At 37.6% G+C, this 14099-nt stretch overlaps 1 protein-coding gene across 1 annotated transcript in view; it reads right to left on the bottom strand.

Moving 5' to 3' along the window:
• Positions 1-14099, bottom strand: part of PRKAR2A (protein kinase cAMP-dependent type II regulatory subunit alpha) — a 154355-nt gene that overhangs the window by 61811 nt on the left and 78445 nt on the right. Inside the window, exon 2 of the mRNA XM_007499823.3 lies at positions 13718-13753. Coding sequence (XP_007499885.1) covers positions 13718-13753 — 36 coding nt within the window. The remainder of the gene's footprint in view (positions 1-13717; positions 13754-14099) is intronic.

The following is a 14099-nucleotide window of genomic DNA, read 5'->3' as shown; positions in this document are numbered from 1 at the left end:
TCTGGGAACTGATGAAAAGAAGGGCAGCAGACTATGGTAGTTAAGGGCAACCTGGTAATCTTTTCCTTTCTCTCTCTCTCTCTTTTATTAATAAATAATCACAATGCAATATAAAGTTTCCAAGATTAATTTTAATTATAACATCCCATTAGATTATGATTGCTCCTCGAGGGTAAGGGTTGTATTTTGCTTTTCTGTATCCCCAGTGTCTAGCACTAGTAGGTCCTTAATAAGTGATCAATGAGTGAACAACTGACTGTGATGTAGGACTGGAGCTCAGTAGAAAGGATATCTTGAATTCATCTGCTAAGAGATATTGATTAAACACATGGGAGTAGATGAGGTCATTAAGTAAGAGAGTGTAAAAAGAGATAAGAAGGGAACTGTGAAGATTAGATTTGGCTATCTCCTGATTGTAACAATGAAGGTACTTAGCTCTTCCTTTATTGTGAAGATTAAATTGTAATCCCCTGTCTATTTTTAGATTTTAATCCCCAAAAGTGTTAACTCAGTATTTAAAGTAGATCTACCCATTTTAACTACGAAAAGGTGTTAACTAACCACAAAAGGTATAACTAACTACAAAAGGCGTGAACACCCATTTCATACATTGAGTGGGCAGTCCTGGAGAAGAGCCATGATTGGGTAGATGTAAAAAGTTAGGGGAGCTGACACAAGAGAAAAAGGTCTTTAAATAGAGGAAACAGGGACACCCAAGAGAGATGGAGAGATATTCAGTCACTAAGAGTTGGACTGGGAGACAGATCACTCAAAGTTGGAGCGAAGAGAGTCACTCGGAATTGGAGTGAAGAGAGCCATTTGAGGAGAGACTGGAAGACAGACACTCAGACTTAAAGACACTTGGATGTGGAACTGGAGCCCTGGAGGAGCTCGTGCAGGAAATCTCAGGCTGCTTTCCTTTTAGATAGTCACCATGGTTAGTGAAAGGGTGACTTAAGTTTCCTTGCCTTTCTGGAGGTGTGAACCTCTGAGAAAGGTCCATTGTCTTGAGACTCCTTTCCCCTGACTGGGGCCTTAGAATTTCTACCTGGCTCAGAGGAAACCAGAGGTCACACCCTCTCTCTCTCCCCTTTTTCTCTCTTCCTTAATATCTTCCTCTATTGTAAAAATAAATTACCATAAATTCCATTCTACTTTAGTAATTCATTTTGGGATTTAGAAATTAAATCCCTGGTGACCACAAAATTAAATATTCAAACCCAACCCTATAAATTTAACAGACCCCAGGACAAAACCTAAGGAATATACCTAAGAAGCATGAAATGAATGATGATCCAGGAAAGGAGATTAAGGAGATCCACAGGAGAGGAGGACCAGTGTTGTAAAAAGACACAGAAGAGAGAATGTCCAGAGGAGAAGATTGTCAACAGTAGGAAATTATACAGGAAGGTGAAGAACATAAGGTGATTAGGTAGCTTAGCAGTTACTGAGCCAGGCTTAGGGACAGGAAGTCCTGGATACAAAACTGTCCTCAGATACTTCCTTAACTGTATGACTCTAGGCAAGTCACTCAATCCCACACTTGTCTGCCTTGGAACTGATATCTAGGAATGGTTCTAAGCCTGAAGGTAAAGGTTTTAAAAAGAAAAGACCATCATATTGAGCAAATAAGATAATTTCTAACTAGCACAAATCATTCTAATATAACTGTGCTAGAAAATGTCACTATGCCATAAATAAAAATATGCTTAAAATACTATTCTCTTATTCTTTATCATTTTGATAAACAGTTCAAAATCCCATATATATTAGAGGTTAATGCTACTGATATCTACTATTTTTCAGCTCTTAACCTCAGGACTTGATAATGATTTTCTTTTAATCTGTTTACATTCATTCTTTCCTATATCCATTCACAAGTCATATGTTATAGCAATGAAACAGGCTCACTGCCAATGCTTCAGTACTGTCAAGGTAACAAAGAACAAGTGACTTTTTATTTACTCTCTTGTGAATGGACTGGCACTCAAATTCAGATGTAGGAGTGCCCTTTATTTAGAATAGACATTAGATGTAAACTTTTTCTTTCTTTTTCTCTTAAAGTAGGCATTATATAATGAGTATTTCTGGGGATTATAAATGACCATAGAGATAGGGATAGATTAGGCTTCTGACTTCCTAGATCTAGGAAAATACTATAGAAAAATGTTATGGAGGAGTATTGAATGCCCTTCTTTAGACATAAATGTGTACTTATCAACGAAAAATAGCAATAAAAACCATAGTAATGGGTAAGAGATCAGGGAACTTCAGAAAAATAAACTTAATCTACTAAAGTAGGACAGCACCTTCTCTGCAATTTGTAATCTCAGAAAGCTGCCTGAGGCACTGAGACATTAAAGGAACTGCCTGTTATGTATCAGAATCTGGACTTGAACTCAGATCTTCCTGTCTAAAGCTGGCTCCCTCTCCATGATAAAGCCTCTTCATGATCTCTGCAATGTGTTAATACTAATGAATGATTTCCATATAAGGAAAAAATGAGCATTTGGCATGACAGTTTGCACATAATGCCTACTTGAAAATAGAACTGTCAAATCTCTTTTTAAAGCTTGAATTTTTAAAAAACAATTCCTGATTACATGTAAAAAAAATTTTAACATTTATTTTTAAATATAATAATGAGTATGAAACCAAGGGACTTCAGAGTTCCAAATTCTCTCTTTCCCTCCTTTTGCCCTGAGACAGTAAATAATTTGAAATGTGCAGTCATGCAAAACATATTTCTGAAATGGTCATGTTGAGAAAGAAAAGATAGATAAAAAAAAATCTACAAACAATAAAGAAAGTGAAAAATCGTATGTTTCACTCTGCAATCAGACACCATTAGTTCACTCTTTGGAGGTGGAGGGCATTTTTTGTTATTAGACCTTTGGACCTGTCTTGAATTTTTGTATCACTAAGAATAGTTCCAAGGCAGAAGAGTGGTAAGGACTAGGCAACGGTGGGGTTAAGTGGCTTGCTCAGGGTCACACAGCTGTAAGTATCTCAGGCCAGATTTGAACCCAGAATCCCATTTTTGGGATTGGCTTTCAATCCACTGAGCCACCTAGCTGTGTCTCCCCCCAACCATCCAACCCCAGCTGTTTTAATTTGCGTTTTTCTAATCAATTATGATTTAAAGCATTTTTTCATGTGAGTACAGATAGCTTTGATTTCTTCTGAAATCTGCCTGTTCATAGCCTTTGACCATTTATCAAATGGGGGATGACATCTTCTTTTAAATTTGACTCAGTTCTCTCTATATTTGAGAAATACAAGGCCTTAATCAGAAATACTTTCTGTAAAATCCCCCTACCAAGTTTTATGTTTTCCTTCAAATCTTGGCTGTATTGGTTTTGTTTTCATAAAAAAAAATTTAAATTTAATATAATGAAAATCATCTATTTTACATCTAGCAATGTTCAGTGTCTCTTATTTAGTTAAAAATTCTTCCCTTATCCATAGGTCTAAACTCCCCAAATTTGCTTTTGGTATCACTCTTTATATCTAAATCATGTAACCAGGAGGCAGAGTCATGATGGCAGCATAGAGGCAGCAAAAGTTCAGACCTCTGAAAACCCTTCCTTACCTATTACAAACTAAATGCTCCTAGGGGACTGAAAATCAAACCTAACAACAAGACAGAGCCAAGGAACCCTCCTGCTGGACTCAACTTAAAAGGTACGCCCCCCAAAAGCTGGACTTTGAGAACATTGGTTTAAGGGGAAAGGAAGAAGGAAAGTCCCGGAACCCCTCCCCCACCTAGAGTGCTAAACCTCCAGCAGCAGCTGGAACCTCTGACCAGACAAAGGCTCTGGTCTGGAGGAAGTACCTTGTAGGAAAAGCTGTGCCAGGCTCAAAGCATCCAACAGAAGCAGTGGGGAAGCAATTAAGAGAAGAAATGCAGAGCACAGAGCGGGAGGCATAGTTGCAGCAGCAAAGACACTCCATATTGCACCCCCCCCCCCCAGCGGTTTTGGCCTCAGGGCACATTCAGCAACCCATCTGGACTTAATCCCATCAAAGCCTTCAGAGGGCAGGGAAACTCAAGCTCCAACACCCCTCCCCCACTGACTGATGGACTTAACCCCATCAAAGCCTCCTGAGGGCAGGGAAGCTCAAGCTCCAACAACCTTCTCCCACAAACTGCACTGAGAGATTTACTGACAAAGTGCCATGGGTGAAGGCGGAAAGAAAAGCCCAAAACAACACAAAAAATGAGAGGAGCAAGAGCTCAAACAACAGCAGAGAGTAAAGAAGGGGTAAATATGAGCAAACAACAAAAAAAATTACAATCGACAGCTTCTATACAGGCAACGAACAAAGAACAAATGGAACAGAAAAGGATGAGGGAACTCCAAGCAAAAAAAACCCAAAAACCCAGAAACCCCAGGGAATTGGATACAGGCTCTGGAAGAACTAAAAATACAATTCAAAACACAATTAAGAGAGGCTGATGACAACTGGGAAAAGAACCTAAAAACTAAGATAACTCATCTGGAAACTGAGGCACTTGAACTAAAACAAGAAAAATAGAGTTCCAATCTCTCCGTCCTTCTCATCGCTCTCCTCTCCTCCCTGCTCTGCTTTCCTTAATATCGCTGCTCAGAATGGAGGACTCCATGGAAATGGATATGAGCCCCCTCCAGCCCCAGAATTTCCTTTTCAGTTGTGAACTAAAGGCTGACAAAGATTATCACTCTAAGGTAGATAATGATGAAAATGAGCACCAGTTGTCATTGAGGACTGTGAGTCTAGGGACTGGTGCAAAGGATGAATTGCATATTGTTGAAGCAGAGGCACTGAACTATGAAGGAAATCCAATTAAAGTAACATTGGCACTATGAAGGAAATCCAATTAAAGTAACATTGGCATCTTTGAAAATGTCTGTTCAGCCTACTGTTTCCCTAGGTGGCTTTGAGATTACACCACCAGTAGTTTTGCAGTTAAAATGTGGTTCAGGGCCTGTACATGTGAGTGGCCAGCACTTAGTGGCACTGGAGGAAGATGCAGAATCAGATGATGAAGAGGAAGATGATATGAAACTCCTAAACATGTCTGGCAAAAGATCTGCTCCTGGAACACACTGTGGTATAATCGAACGTAATGGACTTCTCCATTAGTGGCAGTGTAATGCCCCTGAACAATCTGCAGGGATCAAGGAGAAAAAAACACTATCCATAAGCAGAGGACCAACTGAGGGAGTAGAAACACCGAGGAAAAGCAACTGCCTGACTACAATGGCTGAGGGGACATGACAGAGGAAAGACTCTGAGCGAATACTCTGATGCAAATACTAACAACATGGCAATGGGTTCAAGTCAAGAACACATATGATACCAGTGGAATCACACGTCGGCCACGGGGGGTGGGAGGGAGGAAAAGAAAATGATCTTTGTCTTTAATGAAAAATGCATGGAAGTGATCAAATAAAATACTATAAAATTAAAAAAAAAAAAAGATCTGCTCCTGGAGTTGGTAGCAAGGTTCCACAGAAAAAGGTAAAACTGTCTGAAGAAGATGAAGAAGACGATGATGATGAAGATGACGATGATGATGACTTTGAAGATGAGGAAAGTGAAGAAAAGACCCTTCCAGTGAAGAAATCTGTTCATGATACTGCAGCAAAAACCGCACAAAAATCAAACCAGAGTGGAAAAGATTCAAAGCCGTCCACACGAAAAGAAAAGGGTCAAGATTCCTTCAAAAAGCAGGATATGACTCAAGACTCCCAAAGGACCCACTTCTCTAGAGGATATTAAAGCAAAAATGTAGGCAAGAATTGAAAAGGGTGGTTCCCTCCCAAAAGTGGAAGGCAAATTCATGAACTATGTAAAGAATTGCTTCCGGATATCTGATCAGGAAGCTATTCAAGATCTCTGGCTGTGGAGGAAATCTCTCTTTTTTTTTTTTAATTTTATAGTATTTTATTTGGTCATTTCCATGCATTATTCATTAAAGACAAAGATCATTTTCTTTTCCTCCCTCCCACCCCCCATAACCAGCACACAATTCCACTGGGTATCACATGTGTTCTTGATTCGAACCCATTGCCATGTTGTTAATATTTGCATTAGAGTGTTCGTTTAGAGTCTCTCCTCTGTCATGTCCCCTCAGCCACTGTAGTCAGGCAGTTGCTTTTCCTCGGTGTTTCTACTCCCTCAGTTTGTCCTCTGCCCATGGATAGTGTTTTTTCTCCTAGATCCCTGCAGATTGTTCAGGGGCATTACACTGCCACTAATGGAGAAGTCCATTACGTTCGATTATACCACAGTGTGTTTGTCTCTGTGTACAATGTTCTGCTGGTTCTGTTCCTCTCGCTCTGCATCACTTCCTGGAGGTTGTTCCAGTCTCCATGGAATTCCTCCACTTTATTATTCCTTTTTGCACAATAATATTCCATCACCAACATATACCACAATTTGTTCAGCCATTCCCCAATTGATGGGCATCCCCTCGTTTTCCAATTTTTGGCCACCACAAAGAGCGCAGCTATGAATATTTTTGTACAAGTCTTTTTGTCCATTATCTCTTTGGGGTACAGACCCAGCAGTGCTATGGCTGGATCAAAGGGCAGACAGTCTTTTATCGCCCTTTGTGCATAGTTCCAAATTGACCTCCAGAATGGCTGGATCAGTTCACAACTCCACCAGCAATGAATTAATGTCCCTACTTTGCCACATCCCCTCCAGCATTCATTACTTTCCATAACTGTCATGTTAGCCAATCTGCTAGGTGTGAGGTGATACCTCAGAGTTCTTTTGATTTGCATCTCTCTGATTATAAGAGATTTAGAACACTTCTTCATGTGCTTATTAATAGTTTTGATTTCTTTATCTGAGAACTGCCTATCCATGTCCCTTGCCCATTTATCAATTGGGGAATGGCTTGATTTTTTGTACAATTGATTTAGCTCTTTATAAATTTGAGTAATTAAACCTTCGTCAGAGGTTTTTATGAAGATTTTTTCCCAATTTGTTGTTTTCCTTCTGATTTTAGTTACATTGGTTTTGTTTGTACAAAAGCCTTTTAATTTGATGTAGTCAAAATTATTTATTTTACATTTTGTGATTCTTTCTATGTCTTGCTTGGTTTTAAAGTCTTTCCCCTCCCAAAGGTCTGACATGTATACTATTCTGTGTTTACCCAATTTACTTATGGTTTCCTTCTTTATGTTTAAGTCTTTCACCCATTTTGAATTTATTTTGGTGTAGGGTGTCAGGTGTTGATCAATTCCTAATCTCTCCCACACTGTCTTCCAATTTTCCCAGCAGTTTTTATCGAATAGTGGATTTTTGTCCCAAAACCTGGGATCTTTGGGTTTATCGTATACTGTCTGGCTGAGGTCACTTGCCCCCAGTCTATTCCACTGATTGGAGGAAATCTCTTTAAGAAAATAAGTTTGAACAGTTTGTTAAAATTTTCCGTCTTATTTCTGTAACAGTTGATATCTGGCTGTCCTTTTTATAATGCAGAGTGAGAACTTTCCCTACCGTGTCTGATAAATGTCATCCAGATTACTTTGCCAAGAATGTGTTGTCCAAAATGCCTGTTTAGTTTTCAAAGATGGAACTCCACCCTTTGCTTCATTTAAGTATGTATGGAATGTTATGATAGGGCATAGTAGTAGTGGTGGTCAGACAAATGGAAATGGTGGGGAGACAAAGTATACATGTGAAACAAATTCAGTATTTTAATAAAGTAATATTTTTTCTTTAAAAAAAAAATAGTGTCTTGAAAGCCAAATTCAACCAGCTTGAAAATGAGGCAAAGGAGATGAAAGATGAGGCAAAGAAGATGAAAGATGACCTCCAAGGAAAATCAGACCAGAAGGAGAAGGATGACCAAAAAGCCAGGAATGGAACCCACTCTTTAAGAACCAGAATACAACAACTAGAAACAAGTGACTTCACAAGGAAGCAGGACACTATAAAACAAAATCAAAAGAATGAAAAAAAATTGAAGAAAATATGAAGCACCTCATTCATAAAACAGAAGATTTAGAAAATCTTTCCAGGAGAGACAATTTAAGAATGATTGGTCTAACCGAAGACCATGACAAAAGGAAAAGCCTGGACATCATATTACAGGAAATTAACCAAGAAAACTGCCCCGATATTCTAGAGCAAAAGGGAAAAGTAGAGATGGAAAGAATCCACAGATCACCTCCTATACTTAATCCCCAACTGACAACACCCAGGAATGTTATAGACAAATTCAAGAACTATCAGACCAAGGAAAAAATATTACAAGCTGCTAAGAAGAAGTCATTCAGATACCATGGAACCACAGTGAGGATAACACAGGATCTGGCTGCATCTACACTGAAGGACCAAAAGGCATGGAATATGATATTCTGGAAAGCAAGGGAACTAGGACAACCAAGAATCGAGTAACTGACTATATTCTTACAGGGGAAAGTATGGTCATTTAACAAAATAAAAGAATTCCAAGCATTTGTAAAGAAAAGACCAGACCTGAACAGAAAATCTGATGCCCAAGCACAGAACTCAAAAGAATCATCAAAAGGTAATTAAGAAAGAGGGAAAAAAGAAAAACAAAACAAAAACAAAATACCTTTTTTAAAAGACCCAATAAGTTAAAATGATATGTATCCCTATAAGAAAAGAGGTCATTGGTAACTCTTAAAAATCATATTATCACCTGAGCAGCCAGAAGAATCACACTTAGAGGGAACAGTGACAAACTGTATAGGATGAAATGCCAAGACATAAATATATATACAGAAATATGTATGCAGAAATACAAATATATGTGTGTAGCTAAAAAAAAGGTTACTACTAAGAGAAATGGGAAAAGAAATAAAAGGGGGTAAATTTATATGTCACAAAGAAGCTCAAGGTGGGAGGGGGAAGAACATCAATACACTGGAAAGGTAAAGAGGTTGGAGATAGGAAATACTCAACTCTTATGTGCATTGAAATTGACCCAAAGAGGGAAGAACAATCAAATCCATCGGGGCAGAGAATTGATTAGCTCCATATACGGAAGTAGGAGAGTAACAAACGGACTGGTGGGGAGGGAAGCAGTACAAGGGAGGGAGAGGAAGGGGTAATTTAAAAAGACTGTAAAGAAAATTAGGGGGGGAATAAGAAGGGAGAGGGGTAGAAAGGGAAGTAAAATAAGGGTGGGAATTAGGGTAGACTGGTTAAAAACCAAACATGGGTGTAGAAGGAAATAGTGAATGAAGAAAAGGCAGGACCAGGAATAGAAATCAAAATGCTGGGAAATACACAGCTGGCAATCATAACTCTGAATGGGACTGCAATGAACTCACTCATAAAACGCAAGCCAATAGCAGAATGGATTAGAATCCAAAACCCTACCATATGCTGTCTACAAGAAACACACATGAGGGAGGTAGACACTCATAGGGTAAAAGTAAGAGGATGGAGCCAAATCTGTTGAGCATCAACTGATAAAAAGAAGGCAGGCATCAATTGATAAAAAGAAGGCAGGAGTCATAATCATGATATCTGACAAAACCAAAGTAAAAATAGATCAAGTCAAAAGAGATAAGGAATTACATTCTCATAAAAGGCAGTATAGACAATGAGGAAATATCCATACTCAACATGTATGCACCAAATGGCATAGCATCCAGATTTCTAAGGGAGAAACTAGTGGAGCTGAAGGATGAAATAGATAGAAAAACTATACTAGTGGGAGACCTGAACCTTCCTCTATCAGAACTAGATATATCAAATGAAAAAATAAATAAGGAAGAGGTAAGAGAAGTGAATGAAATCTTAGAAAAATTAGAGTTGGTAGACATGTGGAGAAAAATAAATAGGGACACAAAGGAATATACCTTCTTTTCAGCAGCACATCGTACATTCACAAAGATTGACCGTGTACTAGGGCATAAAAACATTGCGAACAAGTGCAAAAGAGCAGAAATAATAAATGCAACTTTCTCAGACCACAATGCAATGAAAATAATAATTAGTAAGGGTACATGGAGAGGCAAATCAAAAATTAATTGGAAATTAAATAACATGATTCTCCAAAATCAGTTAGTTAAAGAACAAATATAAGCACAAAGATCAGCTTTTGGGACCAAAACCCACTTTTTGATAAAAACTGCTGGGAAAATTGGAAGACAGTATGGGAGAGATTAGGTTTGGATCAACATCTCACACCCTACACTAAGAGAAACTCAGAATGTATGAAAGACTTGAATATAAAGAAGGAAACTATAAGCAAATTAGGTGAACGCAGAATAGTATGCATGTCAGATCTTTGGGAAAGGAGAGATTTTAAAACCAAGCAAGAGCTAGAAAAAAATCACAAAATGTAAAATAAATAATTTTGATTACATCAAATTAAAAAGGTTTTGTACAAACAAAACCAATGCAAACAAAATAAGAAGGGAAGGAACAAATTGGGAAACGATCTTCATAACAAAAACCTCGGACAAAGGTCTAATTACTCAAATTCATAAGGAGCTAAACCAAGCCATTCTCTGATTTCTAAATGGGCAAGGGACATGAATAGGCAATTTTCAGGTAAAGAAACAAAAACTAATAATAAGCACATGAAAAAAGTGTTCTAAATATCTTATAATCAGAGAAATGCAAATCAAAACAACTCTGAGGTATCACCTCACACCCAGCAGATTGGCTAACATGACAGCAAAGGAAAGTAATGAATGCTGGAGGGGATGTGGCAAAGTCAGGACATTAATGCATTGCTGGTGGAGTTGTGAATTAATTCAACCATTCTGGAGGGCAATTTGGAACTATGCCCAAAGGGTGCTAAAAGAATTGTCTCCCCTTTAATCCAGCCATAGCACTGCTGGGTTTGTACTCCAGAGATAATAAGGAAAAAGACTTGTACAAGAATATTCATAGCTGTGCTCTTTGTGGTGGCAAAAAATTGGAAAACGAGGGGATGCCTTTCAAATGGGGAATGGCTGAACAAATTGTGGTATATGTTGGGAATACTATTGTGCTCAAAGGAATAATAAACTGGAGGAATTCCATGGGAACTGGAATGACCTTCAGGAATTGATGCAGAGCGAAAGGAGCAGAACCAGGAGAACAGTTGTACACAGAGACTGATACACTGTGTTACAATCGAATGTAATGGAGTTCTCCATTAGTGGCAATGCAGTGATCCTGAACAACTTGGAGGGATCTACGAGAAAAAATACTATCCACATTTAGAGGAAAAACTGTGGGAGTAGAAACACAGAAGAAAAACAACTGCTTGATTACATGGGTCGAGGGGATATGGCTGGGGATGTAGACTCTAAATGAACATCCTAATGCAAACACCAACAACATGGAAATGGGTTCTGATCAAGGACACATGTATTGCCCAATGAAATTGCGCGCTGGCTACGGGAAGGGTGAGGGGAGGGAAGGAAATAATGTAACTCTTGTAACCAAGGAATAATGTTCTAAATTAATTAATTAAAAAAAATAAATAAATCATATACCCATTTTGACCTTATCTTGGAATACAGCATGAGATATTGGTCTATATCTAGTTTCTGCCTTACCATTTTTCTAATTTTCCCAACAGTTTTTGTGAAATACTGTTCTTGTCCCAAAAGCTTAGATTTTTTGATTTATCAGACACTAGATTACTATAGTCATTCATTACTGTGTATTGTGTACTTGATCTATTCTAAAGAACCACCACTCTATCTCTTAGCTAATACAAGATTGCTTTGATAACTAACATAAAGCAGGAAATCTTAACTTGCATGTATATCATATACCACAGTGCCTGATACATAGTAGATGTGTAATAGATGCTTATTGACTGACTAATTGACTGTTTTCTCCCTCAGATTTTCCTAAAGGATTGTGTATGTGTTGGGGGGGGGGGTGTCCTCTTCCTTTGTCCAATCATTCCTTTAGATTCATGTCAATGTACATGTTACCTTTCTACATGTCTAAATCTACATTGTCAAACTCATTGGCCTATGATTTGCAGATAATTTTCTTTCCTGTTCAGAAAATCAAAATATCTGCCCTTCTCTAATCCTTTCAATGCCTTTCTTGTTCAGCTTAATCGTTCACATTCACAAATGATTGAAACTGGCTCAACAATTACCCATTAGTTCTTTTATTACCTGAGGCCAGGTAATTAGAATTCATCAAGAATAATTTAGTGTTTTCTTACTTTCTCATTACTTATCTTGGATCCCTGTTACCCATTTCTATTTCTAATCCATAGGTCATTCTCTTCAACAGGGAAAATAGAAGTGAAGAATTTAGTAGGCTCCTTCCTTCTCTGTTGTCAGTTATCATCTTATAGGTTGTCCTATTCCCTTCCTTTAATTGTCTTTTGTTGTTGTTCTTGTATAGTCATTTTGTACTGTCTTACTCTTCATGACCCCATTTGCGGTTTTCTTGGCAGAGAAAATGATGTGGTTTGCCATTTTCTTCTCTGGCTCATTTTACAGAAAAGGAAACTGAGGCAAACAGGGTGAAGTGACTTGCTCAGGGTGAGAGAGCTAGTAAGTATCTGAGACCAGATTTGAACTTAGGAAGAGGTAATCTTCCTGACTCCAGGCCTCGAATTCTATCCACTATGCCACTCTAGCTCTCCCAAAAATAGAAAAAAATAACAACCTTTGCTGTTATCCTAGAAATCATTCTGGATTCCTCACTATATCTCTCAACCCCTATATACAAGTTATTGTTAAATCATATATATTTCATCTTTGTAATATCTCCCAAATATGGCCCCTCTGATTCTGCCACCACTCTAGTGAAGACCCTTATCACAGTTTTGATACCTAAACTATCACAACATCCTGCTGGTGGATCTTCCTGCCTCAAGTCTCTACCCATTTCAGTCCATCTTCCATTCCATCACTAAAGTGACTTTTTTTCTTTTGAAAATTGAAGCCTTTATTAGACTTGACATAAAAAATATTTTCACCATCATTACTGTGTATTACTTTCCATCCTCTCCCTCACCCATGTCTATCCCTTTCTCTCTCCTTTCAGTCTGTTCATCCTAAGAGTTTAGCTTCTGACCACCACCTTTTCCAATCTGGCCTCTTTTCTATTAGGTCCTGCCCCTTCTCTTATCCCCTTCTTCCCCTTCTACTTTCCTATATAGTAAGATATATTTCTATACTTAACTGATTGTGTATTTCTCTTTGAGCTAATTCTGATGAGAGTAATTTTCAAGTGCTCCCCTCCCCCAACCCCATTTTCTATCTTCCCCTCCACTGTAAGATGCAAGATCTAATGTAAGATAGTTTACTCTATTCTATTTCTCACTTTCCCCTATGCATTTCTCTTTTTCACTCCTTAATTTTATTCCATTTTTAATATCATCTAATCATACTCAATACTCAAACCCTTTCCCTCTGTCTGTGTATACTACTTCTAACTGTCCTAATAATGATAAAGTTCTTAGGAGTTACAAAATTGAAGCCTTGTGTAATAAATAGCACATCTAGGCTATTTTCAGATTGTGAAAATTAAAAAGTAAATTGCAAAAAAATTCATTTATATTGTTTGTAATATTGCCATTAGAAAGTCAGCAAATACTACAACAAAACATTAGAGGAAATAATTTGAAATGCAAGTATAACAAAATAATAAAGGAAATAAATCAAAATGCAAATATAACAAAAATATTAAGGGAAATAATATGAAGGGCAGTTAAAAGAAAGCTCAGAGTAGTACTTCAATGAGGATGTTGGAGGAGGAAAGCACATACCCGATACTCTTCTGTTGTATCTGTTAATAACAGGTGCTGCAAAAGAAAAAAGCAACAATCAGTACTATTTAAATTCTAATGTAATGTAAAATTACATTTAAAAATAAGACATTTCTTCTCTCATTTTACATGGATAACAAATTTAAGTATTTAAGTAGAACTTCTCAATTAATTATTTTAATCTTATTTTTATTAACATCCTTTGTCTTCACATCATCTTTATTTCCTCTCTTCTCCCCTTTATTCATCCATGCATCTTTTGAAACAAGGGTTTAAAAATATTAAATGAAGGAAGATCAAACAAAACATTAATCACATTTAACAGTATGACAAACACATAAAACCTCTCCCTACTTCTATGAACTAGGGGGAAAGGATTTTC

This window comes from Monodelphis domestica, chromosome 7 (genome assembly GCF_027887165.1).
Source record: "Monodelphis domestica isolate mMonDom1 chromosome 7, mMonDom1.pri, whole genome shotgun sequence".
Taxonomy (NCBI): Eukaryota; Metazoa; Chordata; class Mammalia; order Didelphimorphia; family Didelphidae; genus Monodelphis; species Monodelphis domestica.
Note: the sequence above shows the minus strand (reverse complement) of the source record. Positions and strands in the feature narration are given on the sequence as shown.